Below are 24,594 nucleotides of genomic sequence, written 5' to 3' on the forward strand. Positions count from 1 at the left end.
TTCGTTCGTGCCACTGCCCGTTGGTTCAGTCTTCGCCAAGATCTATTTAAGAAAGAACTGCAGATGCTGGAAAAATCGAAGGTAGACAAAAAATGCTGGAGAAACTCAGCGGATGAGGCAGCATCTATGGAGAGAAGGAATAGGCAATATTTTGGGTCGAGACCCTTCCTCAGACTGATGTGGAGGGGGGGGGAGAAAGGAAGAGGTGCAGGCAGTAGGACTAGAAGGAGAGCTGGGAAAGGGAAGGGGGAGGAGGGATCTAAGTGCTATCTAAAATTAGAGGTCAATGTTGATACTGCGGGGGTGTAGACTACCCAAGCTTGTCTCCTCACTACATTCACTGCTGGCTCCAGTCGCATATCTGAGTTTTCAAATGATCTGTGCAAGGTATTAATTGATGCAGGAATTCCACTGTGGAAATTGGAAAACAAACCTCTCAGAGGTTTCTTAGAGAAATACACAGAGGAACATATAATCCTTTCGCGGAGCGGGCGATGCCTTGCCTGGGTCGCCGGGCTGGGACCGCCGATAAAAACATTGCAGAGCCGCGGATCTGTGGAGCGGCCAGCTGCGGGCGGCGGTGCGCTTTACATCGGGAACCTGGGATCTCTCGCTGAGATCGCCAGTGCGTGGAGCTCCGTCCAGCGCGGCCTGTTGGCTTGTAAGCCGCAGTCTCCGGTAAGGAAGCGACCGTTCCAGGCATCCCAAGCCGTTGAGAGGGTTCTCCCAACCCAGCGCGAACGGCCTGGAACATCGGGCCTTCCTAGCGGCGACTGCGGAGGCCTCAATAGGTCCGACTATGGGTGGCCATGGGGATGGGGACTTGACTTTGTGCCTTCCCCCACAGTGGGAACCATTGTGGGGGGATGTTTTTATGTTTTAATGTTAAACTTCTTCTCTAATGCTATGTTGTATTTTTATTAGTGTGCTGCAAGGACATCTGAATTTCCCCTGAACAAGGGAATTAATAAAGTATTTTTTATTATTATTATTATTATTATTATTATTATTATTATTACCATTATTATTATTATTATTATTATTATTATTATTATTATTATTATTATTATTATTATACCAAGCGAGTCACCATTATGGAAACATTATGTTGACAGCAACTTCATTGTTGTGCAGAAAATTAGAGATGAAGTTGCAAGCAACAAAACATAGGTCTCAATAGACGAGATGTTGGGGGGAGATATGTTGCCAATGTAGTCATCAGTACACTGGAGGCAGGTCAATCATCAAAGGAGTATTTGTTGACATCGGAATTAGTGGAGAAGTCAAACAGCTCAACAATTGCTCAGTTGTTTACATCTTCATTTGCTGTACTTTGGCCAGAAGGTATAAAACACGAGAATGTTCTTCTGTTTGTGACTGATGCAGCTCCGTAGATGAAACAAGCTGCTCGTGCTCTTAAAGTTTTATTCCACAAAATGTTGCATTTGACATGCTTAGCTCAAGGGCTCCATAGAATTGCCAAGCTTGTTTTCAAATGTTGATCGCCTAGTTTCCAATGTCAAGAAAATCTTCCTTGGAGCACCGTCACGTGTGCAGTTGTTCAACGAAATGGCACCTGAGATTCTGCTACCTCCTCAGCCCGTTTTTGACTAGGTGGGGTACATGGCTCTCTGCTGTACTGTACTATGCTGCAAATTTTGAAAAGATAAAATAGATTGTCAACTGTTTTGAAGAAGGAGAATCTGCTGCAGTTAGGATCGTCAGTGAAGTTAGGATCGTCAGAAAATGTCCCTCCACCGCGATCTTGTGTTTATTGCTTCCAATTTTGCAAACTTCCCACAAGCTATCACTTCCCTTGAGAAACGTGGCAAAAAATTAGTGAATAAATTGCAGGTTTTCAACAAAGTAATTGACGGAATTCGTAAAGTTCCTGGCAATGTCGGTAAAGACATACTAGGAAAATGTGAGAGAGTGATTTTAGCTAACAAACATCTTGATGAAATACAAAACATAGCTAACGTTTTTTAAGGTAGTTGTAATGCACAAGATATTGACATGAATATAGAGTCTGTAGCTTGATTCGGGTATGCACCAATTACCTCAGCTGAGGTAGAACGTTTTTCACAACTGAAGCATTTTCTGTCTGTCAGACGGCATAGTTTAACACCAGATAATTTAAAAACAATGCTAGTAATTATATGCAACCAGGCAACTTTGGTCATTTAATATGGTATACCTTTATATTATCATTTTTAACCATATTTTGGTGATGAAATATATGCCTTGGTATGCCTTTTTTGTCAAAGTATGCCTTTTTTGTGCCTTTTTTGTAATTTTACTATGCCTTTTTGCCTGCCTTTTTCCAAGTTTTTTAGTGCCTAAACATCCCGGCTCTAATTATGACTGTAAGTACAATACACCAAATTCAATTAGAGTTAAAGAGGCAAGGAGCTGTATGACTCTTTGATGCTATAACTCTGATTAAACATGGTGTATTGTACTGTACAGTCAGAAAAAATGTGTGAATGCTACTAAAATAGCTAGACGGCTAGCACAGTGTACGGTAAGTACGGGGGGAGGGTAGGGGAGAATGGGTGGAGACACTTTTAAGAAGCCAGGCAACTTTTATTAAGCCAGAGATACACAGCTGTGAAGTTTAGCTGACATTTAACATTACCGGTCGGTTTTCCTTGGTTCTGAAAACTCGTGCTTACATTTCCCCCCCCCCCCCCCCCAATGAGCCAATTAAAATGCCTGGTCAGCAAAGGAGATTACCTCCGACTACCTCGACTACCTACAACGACATGGTGACCCCACTGTCACTGCAATACGAGTTCAAAAGTATCGATTTTCTCCATGCCGACCAATTTTTGCTTGCAGAAAAATGTTCAACATGTTGAAACATTTTCCACGACCAAACTGAGGCCACGAGTAGTAACAACTATGCGGGAACTCCTCTCGACTATGATGGAGACTTACCAGAGACCACCTACAACCATGTGTGAACCATGCTGCAAGTTTGTGGAGAGCGCAGACTCTCCTAAACTCGCCAATAAGGTTGCCATAGTGGGACTGGCCCTTAAAGGTGAGTTTGAGAGAAGTATGGGAGTTTGGTAGATGCAACTTCCACCATGCCCAGCTGATACAGAGCAACAGTCAACAAAGCCGGTATAATAGTGAATTAAAAATCAAAGAACTCAGCAGATCAGGCAGCAATCGGAGGGAATGGACAGGAGACATTTGGGGTCAGGATCCTTCTTCAGACTGATTGGAGTATGGGAGAGAGAGCTGGAAAAGAGATGCATGGGTGGGACAAAGCCTAGCCAGTGATAAATGGATACTGGTGAGAGGGGTGGTATGATTGTCAAATGGGTGGAATAGAGGCACATGCTACAGCTGAAAGGAGACAAAAGGGTGTCAGAGGAGGAGAAGTGAAATGTAGAGCTGGAGGGAGGAATATGGGTGGATGAGGACTAACAATTTGAACCAATAAAGCCCTAGTCTGATTGCATCTTAGGAAAACACACTGAGGCATCAAGTACTTGAAATAAGGTGGAGCAAAGCTGAAGCACCTTCAGGGTAAGAGATGAAAGTTATGAGAAATTGTTCCTTAAAAATAAAGAAATCCAGAGATGTATAAGATTTTTTATAAAAAGGATATTAGGTAAATTTGGAAAAACACCTAACTAAAGAGAATGGGACAAGCAAGTATATGGTCATTTTAGGCTTGACATCATGAAATCAGAATGGTATTTAGCTAATAACCTCAAATAATAATGGGCATGTACCCTTATCACACATTTAAACTCAGTAAAGCAGTCACCAACATTTTGAGCAGAGCTTATCACTGGCCGCATAAGGCATTGGGTCTTTTTTTTAAACATTGTTAGACATTTTAAACACTGGTTAGAGTGAAGTGGCCCAGATTGGAATCAATGCTCATGAAAGCTGTACAGCCCAGGTCATAAACTTTTAAATATCACTGAAGATATTTATCAGTTCAGTCAAAACAATTGCTATTTTTCATTACCCTTTTCATATTCAAACGAAGCTATCCCTGTTAAGTTCAGCTTGCTTTTTGCCATAATTGATCTTAAGGCCCAGCATATTCTGTGTATTGTTTTTTTGGTAAAAAGAATGTATTGAATTTGGAGAGCTGCATACTGTTGCATATGACATTCAATGATCCTTTTTAACTAGATTTCTGTGACCTTCATTAATAAATCAACAGTGATTTATGCATGACAGTTTTTACAAATTAACAATATTTCTTTAAATTGTCGCCTTTTAAAAATTAATTTACATGATGTGATAAGGGAGCATTTATTGCCAATTCCTAATTTCTGTTGAATGGATGTCAGCAAGTCACATTCTTTAACTGCTGAGTCCATCTTGTGAAGTTACTTCCAGAGTATGGTTAAATAGGATGCTAAATGATTAATGTGGCCTGTGCACGGGGCCAAAATTAAAATGGTGACTGTTACTCTGATTAAATGAGTGTACAATTGTGTTTTCCCTTCTTAGTATACTATAAATTACAGAGGGTCACATTACATTAAGGTTTACATTTATTGGGAGTTCACTTTGGGAGCATTTACTTCCTATTCATACTTTAGAGACATTTGCAGAATTTCAAAGATATTTTAAAAACTGTAACATACATGAGTTTCCAAAGGCCCTGGTTCTTATAATGCATTTCTTGATAACTTGTGGAGTGAATCAAATTAGATTCACTGGCTTCAGTAATGATGGAGATTGCCAGAGGAGCACAGCATGGATCATCTATTTGGCAATTCTGGTTGAACACCTCAGCCTTTTACTTAGCATTCAGATATTGGGCCTTGCCATCAATGAGAATGAGAATGAAAATTTGCTCCCTGTTAGCTGTTTTAATTATTCACTGCCAATCTTAACAAAAGATTAAAGTGTTGAACAAACTCAGAGGATCAGACAACATCCATGGTGAGAATAGGTGGTGCATTCCCTCCACAGATGCTGCCTGACCTGCTGATTTCCTTCAGCACTTTGTTTTCTGCTCGAGATTGCAGTATCTACATTTTGTTGTGTCACCAATCATGACTAGATAAGAGTGGACTACAGGGTTTTGATCTGATCGGTTGCTTATGAGGTCTGACTTACCAGAAGTGGCAGCATTGTGACAGACAGATGGCGCAATGGGCTAAGTGTTCGGCTGGCGACCCGAAGGTAGCCGGTTCGAATCCCGCTTGGAGTGCATACTGTCGTTGTGTCCTTGGGCAAGACATTTCACCCACCTTTGTCTGCGTGTGAATGTGTGTGAGTGATTGGTGGTGGTCGGAGAGGCCGTAGGCGCAGATTAGCAGCTACGCTTCCGTCAGTCTGCCCCAGGGCAGCTGTGGCTACAGAAGTAGCTCACCACCACCGAGTGTGACTGAGGAGTGAATGAATAATGCGATGTAAAGCGCCTTGAGTATCTAGAAAGGTGCTATATAAATCCCATCCATTACTATTATTATTGTGGTATACAGATTGTGAGATCAGGTTTTTGTTTCTGATTATGGCTTGCTGTATTCCCACTGAGTTACTCCATCTTGTTGTGTCCAACATGCTGTATTTGTTGTTTAAGATGAAAGGAGTTGCATGTTACAGTTTACGAGATTTGCACCTCATCATGTTTTAAGTATGTCTGATGCAATTCCTAGCAATTTATTTTACATACCTCATTGTAGGTCTGACCTGCCAGTGGGACAGGTCATACACAGGGATTGTGATGGTGAAGGTTGGGTACTGGTGTCTGGTACATTATCTGAAAGGATTTGAGTCTAGGAGCAGGGAGGTTCTACTGCAGTTGTACAGGGTCTTGGTGAGACCACACCTGGAGTATTGTGTACAGTTTTGGTCTCCAAATCTGAGGAGGGACATTCTTGCCATAGAGGGAGTGCAGAGAAGGTTCACCAGACTGATTCCTGGGATGTCAGGACTGTCTTATGAAGAAAGACTGGATAGACTTGGTTTATACTCTCTAGAATTTAGGAGATTGAGAGGGGATCTTATAGAAACTTACAAAATTCTTAAGGGGTTGGACAGGCTAGTTGCAGGAAGATTGCTCCCGATGTTGGGGAAGTCCAGGACAAGGGGTCACAGCTTAAGGATAAGGGGGAAATCCTTTAAAACCGAGATGAGAATAACTTTTTTCACATAGAGAGTGGTGAATCTCTGGAACTCTCTGCCGCAGAGGGTAGTCGAGGCCAGTTCATTGGCTATATTTAAGAGGGAGTTAGATGTGGCTAAGGGGATCAGAGGGTATGGAGTGAAGGCACGTACGGGATACTGAGTTGGATGATCAGCCATGATCATATTGAATGGAGGTGCAGGCTCGAAGGGCCAAATGGCCTACTCCTGCACCTAATTTCTATGTTTCTATGTATGATACCATGGATGCAAATATGTTAGGCTGTTGTTTAACTGACTTGTGGAGCATCTAATCATTTAGCCACAGTCCCCAAATGTTTGTGACGACAACACTGCAAGGTTAACAGAGTATTTGAATCAATCTCAACACCTACTGAATAGTGAAAGGCCTGTATATTGTGTGTGGAGAGGATGTTTCCACCAGTGGGAGAGTCATAGCATCAGAATTAAAGGATGTTCCTTTAGGATGAGGAGGAATTTCTTTAGTCAGTGGATAGTGAATCTGTGGAATTCATTGCCATAGAAGGCTGTGGAGGCCATCAATGGATATTTTTAAACATAGATAGATAGATTTGATTAGTAAGGGTGTCAGGGGTTATGGGGAGACGGCAGGAGAATGGGGTTATGAGAGCAAAATAGATAGCCATGATTAAATGACGAAATAGACTTGATGGGCTGACTGGCCGAATTCTGCTCTTATTACTTATGAACTTAGGAAGGGGTATATAACCATATACCAATTACAGCACGGAAACAGGCCATCTCGGCCCTACAAGTCCGTGCCGAACAACATTTTTCCCTTAGTCGCACCTGCCTGCACTCATACCATAACCCTCCATTCCCTTCTCATCCATATGCCTATCCAATTTATTTTTAAATGATACCAACGAACCAGCCTCCACCACTTCCACTGGAAGCTCATTCCACACAGCTACCACTCTCTGAGTAAAGAAGTTCCCCCTCATGTTACCCCTAAACTTCTGTCCCTTAATTCTGAAGTCATGTCCTCTTGTTTGAATCTTCCCTATTCTCAAAGGGAAAAGCTGATCCACATCAACTCTGTCTATCCCTCTCATCATTTTAAATTCTGGAAATACATGTGGCCAAACAAAATAAGGATGGTATTTTCCTTCCAAATTACATTGGTGAACCCGATGGTACAAGGTCTTTTATTGTCATGTGTACCGATTAAGGTACAGTGATATTTGATTTACTGTACAGCCATACTAAAAAAAAGCAACAAGACACAAGCAACAAGCAACAAGATAAATGTTAACAAGATAAATTCCACCACAGCGGATTCCCCACATTCCTCACTGTGATGGAAGCCTCTTTATTCCCTCTTTATTCGCCCGCGGTGGGGGCAGTCGAACCATCTGCAGTCGGGGTGATCGAAGCTCCCGCAGCCAGCGATCGAAGCCCCCGCGTCGGGGCAGTAGAAGCTCCTGCGGCCTGTAGCTCCCGAAGTCGGTCTCTAACCAGGGCCCGCAAGCTCCACAATGTTAAGCCCACAGGCTCCCGCTGTTGGAGCTCCAAGGTCGATCTCCAGCAGAGGCCGCCAGCTCCTCGATGTTAGGCCGCAGTGCAGACGGAGATACGATACAGAAGAAAATTGCATTTCTGTCAAGGTTAGAGATTTAAAGAAGATAAAAAAGGATCTTCCAGCGAGAGTATCCTGGGGATCAACAATAATCAGAAGCTCTGCTGGACCAGCCACATAAATACTGTACATCAATGTTAGGTTGATCCTATGATACAGGGATCATACTCTGAGGATTTCCACCAACACCAAGGCAGATATATGTGATAGAATACTCTCCACTTGCCTGGATGACTGTAGTGCCAACAACTCTGAGGAAACTTGACTTCTAGTACGACAGCTTTCTTTATTGCTCCCCTTTCCACCACCAAAAACATTAATTCCCTCCGCCACTGGCACACAATGGCAGTAATGAATAGCACTTACACCATGCACTGTAGCATCCAACAGCACTGCCAAACTCACAGCCTCTACCACCAAGAAAGATGTACCACAGCATATGGAAACACCACCACTGGTTTATTTCCACCCAAGCAGCACACCATCCTGACTTGAAAACATTTTGCTGATCCATCATCTGGGACTAAATGCCAGGACCTATGTAACAACAGACAAGAGGATCTTCACTAAAAGCACTGCAGCAGTCCAAATGGCAACTCTCCGCACCGTCTCATATACAATTAGGGACAAAGAATTAATGGTGGCCTTGGTAATGGGGCTCAGATCAAGAAGAAAAACATTTAAAAGCACTATGAAACCTAAGTTGCTATTGATTCCCCATGAAAGCAAATTGTTCCTTGTTCATTTAAATGACCTCAATCAATTGTTCACATCACGGTTAGATCACTGATGAACCATCGAAGCAATTGGAAATGGAAGTGATTTGTGTAACTTCTTATTTTCAATTTCTAAAAACTAGTATCATTATGGTAAACCTGTTGTGTGAAATTTGCAAAGTGTACGGAAAGGACACTTGAATAAAAGGAATAATCTGGAGTATTGCATACAGTTTTGGTCTCCAAATCTGAGGAAGGAGGACATTATTGCCATAGAGGGAGTGCAGAGAAGGTTCACCAGACTGATTCCTGGGATGTCAGGACTGTCTTATGAAGAAAGACTGGATAGACTTGGTTTATACTCTCTAGAATTTAGGAGATTGAGAGGGGATCTTATAGAAACTTACAAAATTCTTAAGGGGTTGGACAGGCTAGATGCAGGAAGATTGTTCCCGATGTTGGGGAAGTCCAGGACAAGGGGTCACAGCTTAAGGATAAGGGGAAAATCCTTTAAAACCGAGATGAGGAGAACTTTTTTCACACAGAGAGTGGTGAATCTGTGGAACTCTCTGCCACAGAGGGTAGTTGAGGCCAGTTCATTGGCTATATTTAAGAGGGAGTTAGATGTGGCCCTTGTGGCTAAGGGGATCAGAGGGTATGGAGAGAAGGCAGGTACGGGATACTGAGTTGGATGATCAGCCATGATCATATTGAATGGCGGTGCAGGCTCGAAGGGCCGAATGGCCTACTCCTGCACCTAATTTCTATGTTTCTAATTGTCTCAATATTATAATATAGATCAATATGATTTATTTATATTCAAGAACCGTTTATTGCTATGGTTTATTTTTTATGCATGTAAATTCTGTCAGCTTAAAACTGTTGTCGGAAATGATTCAGACATTAGTGACGCAGCACATGATAACAGTTATGCTTCAGAAAAATAACGTGCGCATTCTCTACTTCCATTTTAAACTTCCCCATTGCTTGAAATTCATACGTCCCACCTTATATCCAAACTTGTTCCACTCTTGCCAGTTCTTACAGTCGTCAGTGTTTACACCTACTTGGTATATGCTTGGTCTGCATCGCATGGAATGAAATTACTGAAATGAAACTCAGCAGTTTCTCAACCATCAGGCAGTGCCCTCCAGGAGATGAAGAAAGGTAACCACCAGGAGTAAGTGAAATTGCAAAATGCTTCTGGTAGCTCAGATTATACTTGGAAATTTAATACATTATTACTATGTAAAGCAACAGCTTTTCCCCTTAAGAAACACTCATTATTTGTTCATTATACTACTGAATGTTCACATTACTTGTAAAATTGAGTCATTTATTTAAATTAATTAAACACAGTCACAAGTCGCCATTGTATATTTTCTAACTAGTCTATTAGATTCTCTCAAAGCAGAATAGTAACTTTGCAAGTAACATTTGGAGAGTTTGAACATAAATTCTGCCACCTACCCACATTACATTAGCATAATTGATAAAGCAAAGCAGTGTCATCAGAGAATTCTAGAGGTGCTCCCAACTTCCAATTGCCAGCAATCACCATCCATACACAGGGCATTGCTTATTCTGACATTCTGTGCCAGAAAATAACGAAGGTTGATCGGAAGATTGTGCTTACTAATGTAAAAACTGAGGTTTCTTTAAATATTTGCATAAGAGTCAAAATAGTTAAGTTAAAACCAACCAAACTCAGACAATGATGAGAAGGCCTACCGGGAGGAGGTGGCTGATCTAGCACTCTGGTGCCAGGAGAACAGCCTCCTCTTGAACATCAAAAAAACGAAGGAGCTGATCATGGACTTTAGGAGGGCACATCATCCGAGGACATACACTCCATTGAGTATAAATGGGGATCCTGTGGATAGGGTGAACTGTTTTAAATATCTGGGAGTCCACATCTCTGAGGATATGACATGGTCATCACACGCCTCAGCACTGGTGAGTAAGGCAAGGCAGCGCCTTTACCACCTCAGGCAATTGAGGAAATTCAGAGTGTCTCCGAGTATCCTCCAGCGCTTCCACGCAGCGGCGGTGGAAAGCATCTTGTCCGGGAACATTACCATCTGGTTTGGGAATTGCTCTGCCAAGGACAAGAAGGCTCTGCAGAGAGTAGTGCGTTCGGCCGAACGCACTATGGGAACTTCACTCACCCCACTGCAGGAACTATACAACAGGAGGTGCAACTCCAGAGCAAACAAAATCATGAGAGACCTCTTCCACCCCTGCAACGGACTGTTCCAGCTGCTACGGTCAGGCAAACGCCTCCGTTGCCATGCAGTGAGAACGGAGAGGTTGAGAAGGAGTTTCTTCCCAGAGGCAATTCGGACTGTAAACGCCCATCTCACCAGGGACTAACTCTACAGAACGTTTTTTTCCTTCTATTATTTATTATGTAAAAGAATATGTGTGTTATGATTGTGTTTATAATTTGTTTGGTTGTTTTGTTGTTTGTCTTTTGCACAAAAGTCCGCGAGCATTGCCACTTTCATTTCACTGCACATCTCGTATGTGTATGTGACAAATAAACTTGACTTGACTTGACTTGACTTGACTTGACTAAAACATATAAATTAATAAAAATCTTTCATTCCTGTCATGATGGAAGTGTATTGTTATTCCGAATCCAGCTGTAAAATATGTTTTATTCTACTTATTCAGGCATTGTTTAGTCCCGTCACAGCAATTGGACCTGGAAGTATAACACTTTTATGAACAGTGTCAGCTGTTCACTCCATTAACTGGAACTTAACGTCAAGTCAAGAGAGTTTTATTGTCATGTGTCCCAGATAGGACAATGAAATTCTTGCTTGTTGCAGCACAACAGAATATGTAAACATAATACAGAACAGGAGATAAAAGTTCATTGTGTCTATATACCATAGGCCATATATATACACAATAAATAACCAGACAAAGTGCAAAAGACTGTTATTTTTCAGAGTTTGTTTGATGTTGTATTTAGTAGCCTGATGGCTGTGGGTAGGTTTTGTTTTTATCTCATAATCGGTTTTCTTTACCAGATTATATTCAATGGTGATTATATGGAATATCATCTTGTTTTCAGGATTGGCCTCCTGCATATGGTAAATATTAATAAACTGGATATACATTTTGAAAGACAGTGTAACTTAACATTCTCCCGTTCTTGGTTCCATAGAGGCTGGAGGGAAAAAACTACGAAGTACGATCCAGAGAAGTACTGAAACTGGGTTAGCCGTCGAAATGAGGAATAGAATGACCCGACAACCGAGTCGCGAATCTACAGATGGAAGCATGAACAGTTACAGTTCGGAGGGAAAGTAAGTTCTATATAAAGAAGATTTTCAAAACGCAATGCATTGGTGCAGAGTAAACAGACTTTGGTATTTCTCACACCCTCCATCCTAAATTACTTTGATTTAATAACCAGTGGGTGGATAGGGTGGTGAACAAGGCTGTTGGCATGAGTCAGGGCACCGGGTCTAGGTTTGGGATGTTTTGGTGCAGTTGTAAAATACATTGATGGTCCAACATTTGTATTATGTTCAGTTTTGGTGACCCTGCTATAACAAAGATTCCATTAATCTGGAAAGACGCTTATAGTTTATATACACTTGTACATTCCTTTACACTTTAATCATGAATATGCAAAATATTAGATTAATATCCTGAGTCAATTGTAGCAGAAGAGTGAGAGAAATTCCACTCTGAATTATCAAGGCAAAATAATGTACCCTAGGAGAACATTCAACCCACAAATTATCTATCTTACCTAAGGATAATGTCCAGACTTGTTCCCCATTGAAGCTCTTCAGCAAATCTGGAAAAAAACATGATTGTTTTTCAAGATGGGATTTTGGGTAGAGAGAGTATAAAGATGATCCAATGGAGAGTGATAGAGTGATACAGCATGGAAACAGGTCGTTCGGCCCAAATTGCCCTCACTGGCCAACATGTCCCAGCTACACTAGTCCCACCTGCCCGCGTTTGGCCCATATCCTTCCAAGAAGAGGCAAAAAAATGTAGTTATCTACTTTGATGCACAAAGCAGAAAAATAGAGTATTTCTTAAATGGTGAAAGATGAAAAGTCACACCCAGGCCAAAAGCAGGACACAACCACGAAAAACCACCAAGGATTTCCACATCAATCACCTGCAAAACAAAGTATCATTTGTGTCATTTGTGCTTAAGACCCAATCATATGACCTTCCCTGTTCACTGGTATTGACGAATGGCATGGGAAATGCAATTAGGCATTGGCTACAACTGGGACTTCAAAAAAAGCTGCAGATGCTGGAATGTGAAGGAAGGAACTGCAGTTGCTGGTTTAAACCTAAGATAGACACAAAAAGCTGGAGTATCTCAGCGGGCCAGGCAGCATCTCTGGAGAGAAGGAATGGGTGACATTGAGTTACTCCAGCTTTTTGTGTCTTTCTGCAGATTCTGCTGAAAGACTGAAATAAAAATATACATGAAATGCTCGAAGCATTTAGCAGGCCTGGCACATCTGTGGATAGAGGAACAAGAGGTGACCCCTCAGGTGCAAGATTCTTCGTGAGAATGTTACTCTAAGAAAGAGCATAAAAGAGCTGAATTTTCAGGCCAGTTTTTAAACCATGCAGTAATAGGTCTTAAAAGAGAGTTTTATAAAAATACACCCCGTGTCATTTACTGACATATTTTATGGTGCAGACATAATATCAGCACAGAGACTATGTTTGGTACAGTAAAACAGGCCATCACAAACCTTGTTATACACTTACTCCTATTAGAATTCATAAAATCTTCACATTTATCAGCCATTTCAGCTGCTGGCTCACGCTTGTGGAACTGTTAGTCATGACCATCTTGGAGAGGCATAATTCGGGCTGATTTCATGCACATAAATAATTCCAGAAAAGCTAAACAGGAAGATCAGCATACTGGTTATTTATGAGGTTCCTGGCAACAAAACTAGAATGCTAATTGTGGAATTGTACCTCCTCAAATAACTTTTAAGCTTGAGAGAACAAATAATATGTCAATCTATTTAAAAAAATAATGTATCTACTACATATTCATTTTACTTTTATTCCATGCCTTGGCTTTGTCAGAAACCAATTGTATCTCTTGCCAAATGTTTAACTTTTTATTTGCTCACACATTGCTCAATATTCACATGACTTACAGAGAAAGGTTGAACAAGATAGGTTTATTCTTTGGAGCGCAGAAGGTAAAGGGGGGACTTGATAGAGGTCTTTAAAATTATGAGAGGGAGTTGACCTGGAAAAGCTTTTTCCATTGAGAGTAGGGAAGATTCAAACAAGAGGACATGATTTGAGAATTAAGGGACAGAAGTTTAGGGGCAGCATGAGGGGGAACTTCTTTACTCAGAGAGTGGTAGCGGTGTGGAATGAGCTTCCAGTGGAAGAGGTTCGATTTTATCATTCAAAAATAAATTGGATAGGTATAAGGACGGGAAAGGAATGGAGGGTTATGGTCTGAGTACAGGTAAATGGGACTAGGTGAGAGTAAGTTGGCCTGTTTCATTGCTGCAATTGTTACATGGTTATGTGGTTGTATGACTTAACCAAATACAACAGCCAATGATTGAAACGTCACGGGCTCAGGAACAGCTTCTTCCCAACAACCATCAGTCTATTGAACACTACAAATACCATCTCAACTATGAACTGTTTGGTTGCACTAAGGACTTTGGGCTATTTTATTTTGCAATACAATTTTTAATTTATTGAACATTTTTTTGTATATTTTACTATGCTATCTATTGAGTACTATGTTAACAGACCTATTATGCTGCTGCAAGTACAAATTTCGTAGTTGGCTTTTGGTGCATATGACAATAAAACACTCTTGACTCTTAGCTCTTGACAAATATGAGATATTACCAAACCTGATGAAGGGTATTTTTGTTTAGGTATATGTACAACAGCTGTGCTGCCTGAGCTACAGACAGATAGATTAATCTATAGTGCATCTCTTTACGCAAATGAAACATCAAGAAATAAAAACTGCTGGATGTATTTCAAGGTGGAGTTTAAAAATTAATGTTATGGCTTAATTACTCATGTCTTTTGGATTACTAACAGTCAATTTCTTGCACTTATTATTCCTCGTAGCCTTATCTTTCCTGGTGTTCGATTGGCATCGGACAGCCAATTCAGTGATTTTCTGGATGGCCTTGGTCCAGCACAGATGGTAGGACGTCAGACCCTTGCAACACCATCCATGGGTGAGTGGGGCTGTTATTTTATGTTAATACAAGTAATTTTCTTAGTTGAATATTGATAAATATTCAGTGGTCGTGGAATCCCATATTACTCGACCCCACCACTATCCAAATACAAAAGTGGGTTACTGCTCTTTGAGCACTAATTGCAGTGTGCCTGCTCAAACCCCTTTGCTACCCTTCCTCCAGCCCACCTTACCACTGGGATATTATAACTACAGACCACTTCCCAAGCCACAGCAATATGGCCAACAATCTCTCCGGCCCAGCTTTTGGAAGAGGGACAATTAAACAATAGACAATAGGTGCAGGAGTAGGCCATTTGGCCCTTTGAGCCAGCACCGCTGATCATCCCCAATCAGTGCTCCGTTCCTGCCTTCTCTCCATATTCCCTGACTCTGCTATTTTTAAGAGCCCTATCTAGCTCTCTCTTGAAAGCATCCAGAGAACCTGCCTCCACCACCCTCTAAGGCAGAGTATTCCATAGACTCACCATTCTCTGTGAGAAAAAGTGTTTCCTCGTCTCGGTTCTAAATGGCTTACTCCTTATTCTTAAACTGTGGTCCCTGGTTCTGGACTCCTCCAACACCAGGAACATGTTTCCTGCTTCTATTGTGTCCAAGCCCATAACAATCTCATATGTTTCAATGAGATACCCTCTCATCCTTCTAAACTCCAGAGTGTACATGCCCAGCTGCTTCATTCTCTCAGCATATGGCATTCCCGCCATCCCGGGAATTAATCTTGTAAACCTACGCTGCACTCCCTCAATAGCAAGAATGTCCTTCCTCAAATTAGGGGACCAAAACAGCACACAACACTCCAGGTGTGGTCTCACTAGGGCTCTGTACAACTGCAGAAGGACCTCTTTGCTCCTATATTCGATTCCTCTTGTTATACAGGCCAACATGCCATTCACTTTCTTCACTGCCTGATGTATCTGCATGCTTACTTTCAAAGACTGATGTACAAGGACCCCCAGATCCCGTTGTACTTCCCCTTTTCCCAACTTGACGGCATTTAGATAGTAGGTACTAGACCTGTATGTTACCACTGGTCTGCAGGCACCACTGCAAGGAGTCTGCTGACTAAATTATATTATCGCCATCCTTCTTGGATCATTCAAATCCACCTTAATGGCTAGAATTTCTAAAGTGTTTAATTCAAGCAATAGCATTTGTAACAATTAGTTAACATCTTCTGATCAATGTCAAATGATCACATCTCTAGGAGAGCTCATACCAAAGTCTGGAGCCCACTAGGTCCCACTATGGGAAGTCCAACCTACCATTAGATTGTCTCTGTGAAACCAGAACCTTGGAGTGATTTTTAACAACCTTCAAAAACTGTTAAAGGACAGACAAGACAAAGGATTGGTATAGCATTGGATAGAAGGTGCTTACAATAAAACAATAAGATGGATAAGAGAAACATATTTTTCTTTCTCATTTTTGATAGCAATTTGAATAACACAAAATTTAAAATACAAAGATAACACTGGTATTATTCTATGAAAATGACAGGAATGCCATATCTTGAACCTGTAAGACAGAATTCATACATAATGCGTCAGAACATGTTAATATTCTAAGAATAGAAATATCAGCTTAAATCTAATTTACCAATTAACCCATGCTAACATTGCAAATATATAAGTGATGCAAGCAATGAAATGTTTAGCAGAGTATGTTGAGACACAAGGTACAGGATACTGAGTTGGATGATCAGCCATGATCATATTGAATGGCGGTGCAGGCTCGAAGGGCCGAATGGCCTACTCCTGCACCTATTTTCTATGTTTCTATGTGCGTACTTTAAATCACAAGCACTATTTCAGACATAAAACAGTCATGTCCAGAATCAGGAACAATCACATCTTGTGAACATGTTGGCAATTTGTCTTGTTTTCCACTTCTATAAAGGCACGAAGGCAGTGAGAGAAATTTCATATCAAAAACATTAATTATTACTAATATTACACATCAGAATTTTAACATTTTGTATTATATTTATCTCTTCAACAATACATCTTATTCTATCACATACAAAAGAATGACATTTCCTTCCGGAGCCTAGAGAGTCAGGAGGAAATGCCTGCAGGGTGCCGGTTTATTCTGCATGGAGTGTGTCATGAGGTCTTGAAATACTGTTTATTTCAAACGCTGTCAATTGCAATTCAACCAAATAGCAAAACAAAATGCACACACTGCATTTAGAAAATAGATGCTGATGAATTGCCATGGCTGGGGAGGGGGCAGAACAAGACACTTCAATGCTGTCTAAGTGTTTAAAATTATGACTTATGTGCATCAAGAATCAGCAGTAAATGGAACACTACTGAAGTTTAATGCGTGTCTCTCATTGATCTGTCAATTTTCATGTCACTGTCATGACTGAAGTTCTTAAAATAACTGTGGATGTACAAATATTCCTTGCAATAAATTGGTTGACATATTAAAATTAAATTAATCTGACATAGAATGGAAATGTCCTTGTTTCAAATTAGTTCATAAATCATATATTTAGATTAATTCCGACTTCTTTGGGAATACAGATGAAAGTAGAATGGCTGTTGATGACTGCAATCATAAGAGAGGAACGAATTCTGACCATCAGTGTTTGAGATGATGGAAATGAAATGGGGCAGATTGTTTAACTCTTTAAAGGGCTGTGCTACTTATGTTGTATACATTTCCCATTCAACTTTCTGTATTTCCTCTATGGCATTCAAAATGTGTTAACTAACCATAAAAGCATCGCGCTTCATCATCCTCAATGATGTTTTGTAACAAACCACACTGTACTTCAGAGTTACTGGTGGCAAGTTAGTTTTGACTAGGACATACAGGAAACTGCAGATGCTGGAATCTTGAGCAAAATAAACCTGCTGGAAATACTCAGTAGGGGCAGGTGGGCTATGACTTGAAATTAGAGAATTTATATTGACAAGACCAAACATAATTAGGTGACTGAAATAGGCAACGTTTCAGGCCGAAACCCTTCTTCAGACTGATGTGGGGGGGGGAAGATGAAAGGAAGAGGAGGAGCCACAGGGCGGAGGGAGACTGAGAAGGGGAGGAGACAATGAAGGCTACCTGAAACTGGAGGTCAATGTTCATGGGGTTTATACCCCAGCGGCAGGAACATGAACATGAACATTGACTTCTCCAGTTTCAGGTAGCCCTCATTGTCTCCTCCCATTCTCAGCTCTCCCTCAGCCCCCCTGGCTCCTCCTCTTCCTTTCTTCCCCCCCCCCCCCCCCCCCCACACAGCAAAACCCTTACATCATTCTGAAGAAGGGTTTTGGCGCAAAACGTTGCCTATTTCTTTCGCTCCATAGATGCTGCCGCATCCGCTGAGTTTCTCCAGCACTTTTGTCTTCCTTCGATTTTCCAGCATCTGCAGTTCTTTCTTAAACATAGACGAGGTGACTCTGTTGTTGCAGACTTGTGCTCAGTCTGCCAATACCAGCTGGTGCTCCCAGTTGCTAATCATTTTAACATCCCATTCCTATACCTATCCCTCTATTCTTGACCTACTCCAGTGCCGGAGTGAGGTCACACACGAACTGGAAGAGAAGCATTTTATATTCTGCTTTGATATGTTACAAACCAATTGTAGGAATATTGAATAATTCAATTTCAAGTAACACCTCTGTACCTCCCCTCTCATTCCTCTTCCCCTATCCTTGTGCGCATACATTTCATCCACCACCCAAGTCACACTGCTCCATTCACTGCACCAAATGCCCATTTTCAATTCCTGAATCCCATATTGGAGTTTAATGCAGATAGGTGTGAGGTAATGCATTTTGGATCAAACCATAGCAGGACCTTCGAAGTGAATTACAGGTCCCTGGGGAGTGTCATAGAGCAGAAGCATTTATGAATGCAGGTGCAGAGTTCCTTGAAAGTGGCATCTCAGGTGGATAGAGTGGTCAATAAGTCTTTCAGTACATTGGCCTTCAGTCAAGATATTGAGTATACAAGTTGGTATGTTATCCATTTGTGAGACTACATTTGGAGTATTGTGTTCAGTTTCAGTCACCCTGCTTTAGGAAGGATGTTGTTGGTCTGGAAAGAGTGCAGAGAAGATTTACGAGGATATAACCAGGACTTGCGGGCCTGAGGTACAGGGAGAGGTTGGGCAGGCTAGGACTTTATTCCTTGGAGTGTAAGATGATTAGGCCGATCTAATAGAGGTGTAGAAGTTTATGAGCGGAATAGATAGAGTGAAGGTAGTCTTTTACCCAGAGTAGTGGAATCAAGAACCAGAGGACATAGGTTTAAGGTGAGGGGGAAAGATTTAATAGGAGCCTGAAGGGCGACATTTCCACACAGCCAGTGGTGGTAGATAGCATGGGCTGCCAGAGGACGTAGTTGAGGCAGGCACTATAACAATGCAAAAGACATTTGGTTTAGAGAGATATGAGCCAAACGTACCCAGGTGGGACCAGTGTAGACGGGATATGGTGGTTGGACTGAAAGGCCTATTTCTGAAGTACGTTTGAAATACTTTTCAACCCCCCCCCCCCCCCCCCCCCCCCCCCCCATCCCCTTCCTACCCCATCCACTTTCAACCCTATCCCTCTTTCTCCTTTTACATTTTATTCCTATTTTCCTTTCTTACCTTATCATTTTGTGTCTCTAGCTTTTGTCACTTACTTTTCTCCCCCCGACCTGTACCCACCCATCACTCGCCAAGCTTTGCCTCACCCCACCTGTCTTTTCCTGCTTTCTCTCTACTTCATATGTGTGAAGTAGGGTCCCGACCTCAAGCATCATCGGTCCATTGCTTCCACACAAGGTGCCTGACCCACCAAGAAGCAGTTCACTTCTTGACTTACTGTCTTTTAATTAAGAAATCTATCACACATTCAATTCCGTTTCCCTGGCAGCACAGCTAACTTAATAGAATTGCAGACTATGGTTACATGTTCTTCAAGTTAGATACATAGGATTTAAATACATCATCAATCTTGGGGAAGCTTTCAAGTGTACAACACTAGAAGGAAAATGGCAAGTTCATAAAAAAGCAAAAAGCTAGCGTGCTTTGTTGATTCTTGTTTCATCTACTGCAGTATTATACTAAGTGTATTCTGAAATCTGCTGACTGTCCATAATAGATCGAGGTCTCTGGAATAGACGTTGTGAATTGAATGGAAACTCAGGAACAGCCCTTACAAAACAAGACACAAAGTGCTGGAGTAACTCAGCCTGTCAGGCACCATCTCTGGATAGCATGGATATGTTGTTTCATGTTGCAACCCTTCTTCAGAATGAATTGAATGTCCTCTTTCAAGGAGTATAATTATCAACCAGAAAAAGAGGGTCATTGAAAACGGGGAGAGTTGACTCTACATTAATGTTTTCATCAAGCAATTCTGTACATCAGGACCACAATATTTGAAATGAACTCAATATCAAACATTGGCTTCAATTGTACAATATACTGATGCACTGGATTTGGTCTTCTCTCTCTCTGCAGGTGACATCCAAATCGGCATGATGGATAAAAAAGGGCAGTTGGAAGTAGAAGTTATCCGAGCTCGAGGTTTGATGGGCAAACCCGGATCCAAAGCTTTACCTGGTAAACAAGTTTGTTTCTTAACTTTTATGTACAGGCTGCAAAGCAGAAGTGAATAAAGTGAGATGTTGACGGCACTTCAAAAAATAATGACCTAAAAGTTGTGATATTTTGTGCTGTTTCTCCCAGTGTCATAATTTAGTTGAAATTTCAATTTCAATTTTCCAACAGCCCATCTGGGATCAGTCTTTCTACAACATTGGTTTGATGCATTCGCTCATAATGTGTGCGCCATAAATGCACCAGATATCTTGTGTGAAAGATGTACTAGAAACCAGGAGAAGAACCCATCTCCCCATCCCATCACATAGACAACACTGTGACATTTAAAGGAATCCTTAAATGATGTTTCTAAGTTATGGGGGCACTAAGCTACATATGAGAGTGGACTGCAGAGTTGCATGGAACTTATATTTCACAGATAAGGTGAAGGCTGAGTCGAAGGGTGCATAAAATAATTCTGGCCTCCACTGAGCTTCTGGCATGAGGGCACAAAGAAAAGGCCTTCTTGTCAGAGGAGGCTGACAGAAATCTTGGAGAAGGTCTCTAGCCAGGTGATCCTACCCCAAGCATTTCCTTAAGCGTTGTTGGAATAGTTGAAAATGACCAGCTCCTCTTCTCCACAATCCTCTGAATCTCTGCACGTGATCATGCCAGGCACCAATCTGCTGTCACTGACATCAATTCCGTGAGTCCTTACCCGGCAAGACAAAGAAATGAAGGTTAATGTTGACTGTAACATGAGAAATGCAGGTGTAAGAGTTGTGATCGGTGGAATTGTTATTACATAAACAATTGATTTATGTATGAGCCAACATGTGTGAAGTCCAGGACAAGGGGTCACAGCTTAAGGATAAGGGGGAAATCCTTTAAAAACCGAGATGAGAAGAACTTTTTTCACACAGAGAGTGGTGAATCTCTGGAACTCTCTGCCACAGAGGGTAGTCGAGGCCAGTTCATTGGCTATATTTAAGAGGGAGTTAGATGTGGCCCTTGTGGCTAAGGGGATCAGGGGAGTATGGAGAGAAGGCAGGTACGGGATACTGAGTTGGATGATCAGCCATGATCATATTGAATGGCGGTGCAGGCTCGAAGGGCCGAATGGCCTACTCCTGCACCTAATTTCTATGTTTCTATGTGAATGCAGAATGGGAGGTATTGGAAGATACGATTTACTGTGGCTTTCTGTGATCTTGCAGAATGTTGCAGTTGGCATTGGTCCATTCCCTATTGCTACTTTGTGCGTAATCTAGTTGGTTTCCTGCCCCCCTAAGTGTGAAGGACATCTCTTTTCCTCTTCACTTCGTCCTTAGCACCTCGAGAACAGCATCATAAAATTAGGGAGCTGACGTTTGTCCCTGGGCTGCTGAGGCTTGCATTAAATCCTTCCAGATTGTGTACAGGAACTGAATTGTGGCTTGCAGTTGTAGTTGGAGACCACACGCTGTTCCCCTTCATTCAATGTTAAACTCTTCTGAACAAGCAATTCTTAAGATTACAGTCTGCATTCATGCACCAATGTATGATTAACAGGGCAGATGCTCCAACAGTGTTATGGGGCGTTTGCATAAAATTCCTACACAAATCCACAAGTCATAGTACATTTACTGGATCAACTGAATTTATTGGCTAATTTCTTTACCTTTCCACTTGAAACGCAACCTGCTGTAAAACAGATTATTTTTTTAAGTTTAAGTGTCACAGACTCACAAATGATACTTATTTTTCTAATTTCTTTTCTATTCTTAAAATAATGTGTTTCAATTGGGTGAAAACCTGGTTGTGTGAACAGTCACAGTAAAATAAGGAATGGAGGGCTTGATCACCTAGAATTTTAAGCTGCAGGTAGCAGAGGTATTTGTCCATGTTTGCTAAAAATGTCATTAAACAGACAGATCTGACTGCAATTAAATCTTTGGGCGGAAGCGTCTATTGACTGGCCACTTTATTAAAGTTGTTTTGATGTCTGGCTGGGGCAGTTTTGACATTCCGGAGTTGCCCCCCAGAGGGAAGTACTAATAATAAATATATAATGTCAAAAAGATGAAGCCAAAGCACAAACATACTGTATATACCTGTTATTATTTGTTTTGAGGAATTTGTGACAGAATGATTTCAATACTAAACTGCACATTCCTTGAATGTTACAACATTTTTTTGACAAGCATTCTACAGCAGGACAGCTAAACAGTATGTCATCATTCTAGAAAAAACGTGATATTATAAAAAATGTTACAGCTACAAATTTATGTCAAAATATATGAATCATTCCTGCTTCCGTTCTGTTATTTATATTTTGCCTGAAATACATCTTGTTAAACTGATTTATAATATTCTGCTGTCATTCAGCTAACCTAAAATAACATATTTTTCCCATTACATTCAGAACAGTCAGTCATCCATGTATTAACATGTATTCAAATGACAATTCTTTTCTTCCTTAGCACCATATGTTAAAGTTTATCTATTGGAAAATGGCATCTGCATAGCCAAAAAGAAAACAAAAGTGGCACGAAAAACCCTAGACCCCCTGTACCAGCAACAGCTGCCATTTGAAGATAGCCCCCAGGGAAAAGTTCTTCAGGTAACCACACTTTATACAATTCTTTTGGTTCAAACACATGTTTATCTAAACACAGTTTATTGGGGTGATACCAATTGTCTGCTGTGATCACAGTTATAAAATAACATCCAGCTTCCTGAGTTTGTCAAAGTTCTTCCTGTTTTCACTCATAATGCCAACATAATGTCCAGCCCTAGCTTAAAGGGCCTGTCCCACCAGCATGCGACTCCATGCGGCAAGCGCGACCTAACGTGGTCGCTTAAGCCGTACAGCCTCGCGGGGCCGGTCCCACTTCGATCGCCGGAGCCGTATGGAGTTGTGCGCAGCTGGTCCCGACATCGCGCGGGGCTCCGAAAAACTGACACTGTCCAAAAATTCTGCGCGGCAACGGCCTGCCAGCCCGCAGCCACATTGAGGCCGTACGCACCGCCTCGATGGGCGTGCGCAGCGTCTTAACTTCCTGCGGACTTCGCTCGAACTTCACGTCAACTCGTACGGGATCACTCGACCTCCGCGCGGCCCCCGCTTCCCGTTTGGTTGCGCTTGCCGCATGCAGTCACATGCTCGCGGGACAGGCCCTTAAGTCTCAATAAATAGCTGAAAGCCTGCCTAGTTGGATCTCTAATTTCTATGAATTTCATTAAATTCTTATCATTATCAGTATATTCTTGGAAGAAACAAGGTTTTAATTTCCAAACTATATTGCAGCTGCACACTAATGTATATGTAGAAGCCATAATAGTACATTATTAGCCAAGTAGGTTTTGCAACATACGGGGATTTTGATTTGCCATACAGTCATACTAATAAAACGCAACAAGACACCCAAATATGTTTTTAACGTGAACATCCACCACCTCGACTCCCCCACATTCCCACTGTTTCCCCCAACCTCCTCCCCCACCCCCCCCCCCCCACATAAAACAAACCAGAGAACATTAACACATACTTTTAAAACTAAATATAACAAAAAAGACTAAAGACAGACGCTGATGGTGCCACCCAGTGTTAATATCCACTAAGTGTTCCCTTTACTTGGATTCCACTGGGTCCTGGTGTCTATTAGATTAAATGGGAGAATACATTGCCACCCAGCAGGCCTGCAAAGCCATCCTTTCTCTAAGTGGAAGGAGAATGAGGCTGATTCGGCAGGAATTCTCCATAAATAAATGTTCTCCTAAATTTGTACACTCTGAAGATTCAGCAAGACCAGTTTGTTCCTTCATTACCATGACTCAAGGCATGTTCACTTCCTATTAGATTTGCATTGCATACTATGAAGAGTGTGTGAATGGGAAGATGATACAGGAGGAGGGTCTCATATTTATGGGTCACTGTGACTGATTGTGGGGAAGTTGGGAGCTGTGCAACCAGATTGCACCTCAACAGTACCAGGATAAATATCTGCAAGGGGTAGGCTAATAGTGTTCAAGAAGGAACTGCAGATGCTGGAAAATCAAAGGTAGACAAAAGTGCTGGAGAAACTCAGCGGGTGCAGCAGCATCTATGGAGCGAAGGAAATAGGCAACGTTTCGGGCCGAAACATTGCCTATTTCCTTCGCTCCATAGATGCTGCTGCACCCGCTGAGTTTCTCCAGCACTTTTGTCTACCAAGGCTAATAGTGTTGTTGGGGAGGGGTTATTTTGCTCTGCATTAAGATAGGGAACATAGGTTCAATTGGGAGAAGAGCAAAGTGGGAATTGGAAAGCAGAAAATTAGTTTGGAATGCGGAGCTGCAAACAGCCACTTGAAAATAAATCACTCAAAAC

At 41.6% G+C, this 24,594-nt stretch overlaps 1 protein-coding gene across 3 annotated transcripts in view; it reads left to right on the forward strand.

The window, feature by feature from the left end:
• Positions 1-24,594, forward strand: part of rims2a (regulating synaptic membrane exocytosis 2a) — a 684,525-nt gene that overhangs the window by 654,532 nt on the left and 5,399 nt on the right. For all 3 annotated transcript variants that reach the window (XM_055634901.1, XM_055634902.1, XM_055634905.1), the window contains 4 exons: positions 11,624-11,765; positions 14,566-14,678; positions 20,163-20,264; positions 22,706-22,845. In XM_055634901.1, the coding sequence (XP_055490876.1) occupies positions 11,624-11,765; positions 14,566-14,678; positions 20,163-20,264; positions 22,706-22,845 (497 nt within the window). The remainder of the gene's footprint in view (positions 1-11,623; positions 11,766-14,565; positions 14,679-20,162; positions 20,265-22,705; positions 22,846-24,594) is intronic.

This window comes from Leucoraja erinacea, chromosome 4 (genome assembly GCF_028641065.1).
Source record: "Leucoraja erinacea ecotype New England chromosome 4, Leri_hhj_1, whole genome shotgun sequence".
NCBI lineage: Eukaryota > Metazoa > Chordata > Chondrichthyes > Rajiformes > Rajidae > Leucoraja > Leucoraja erinaceus.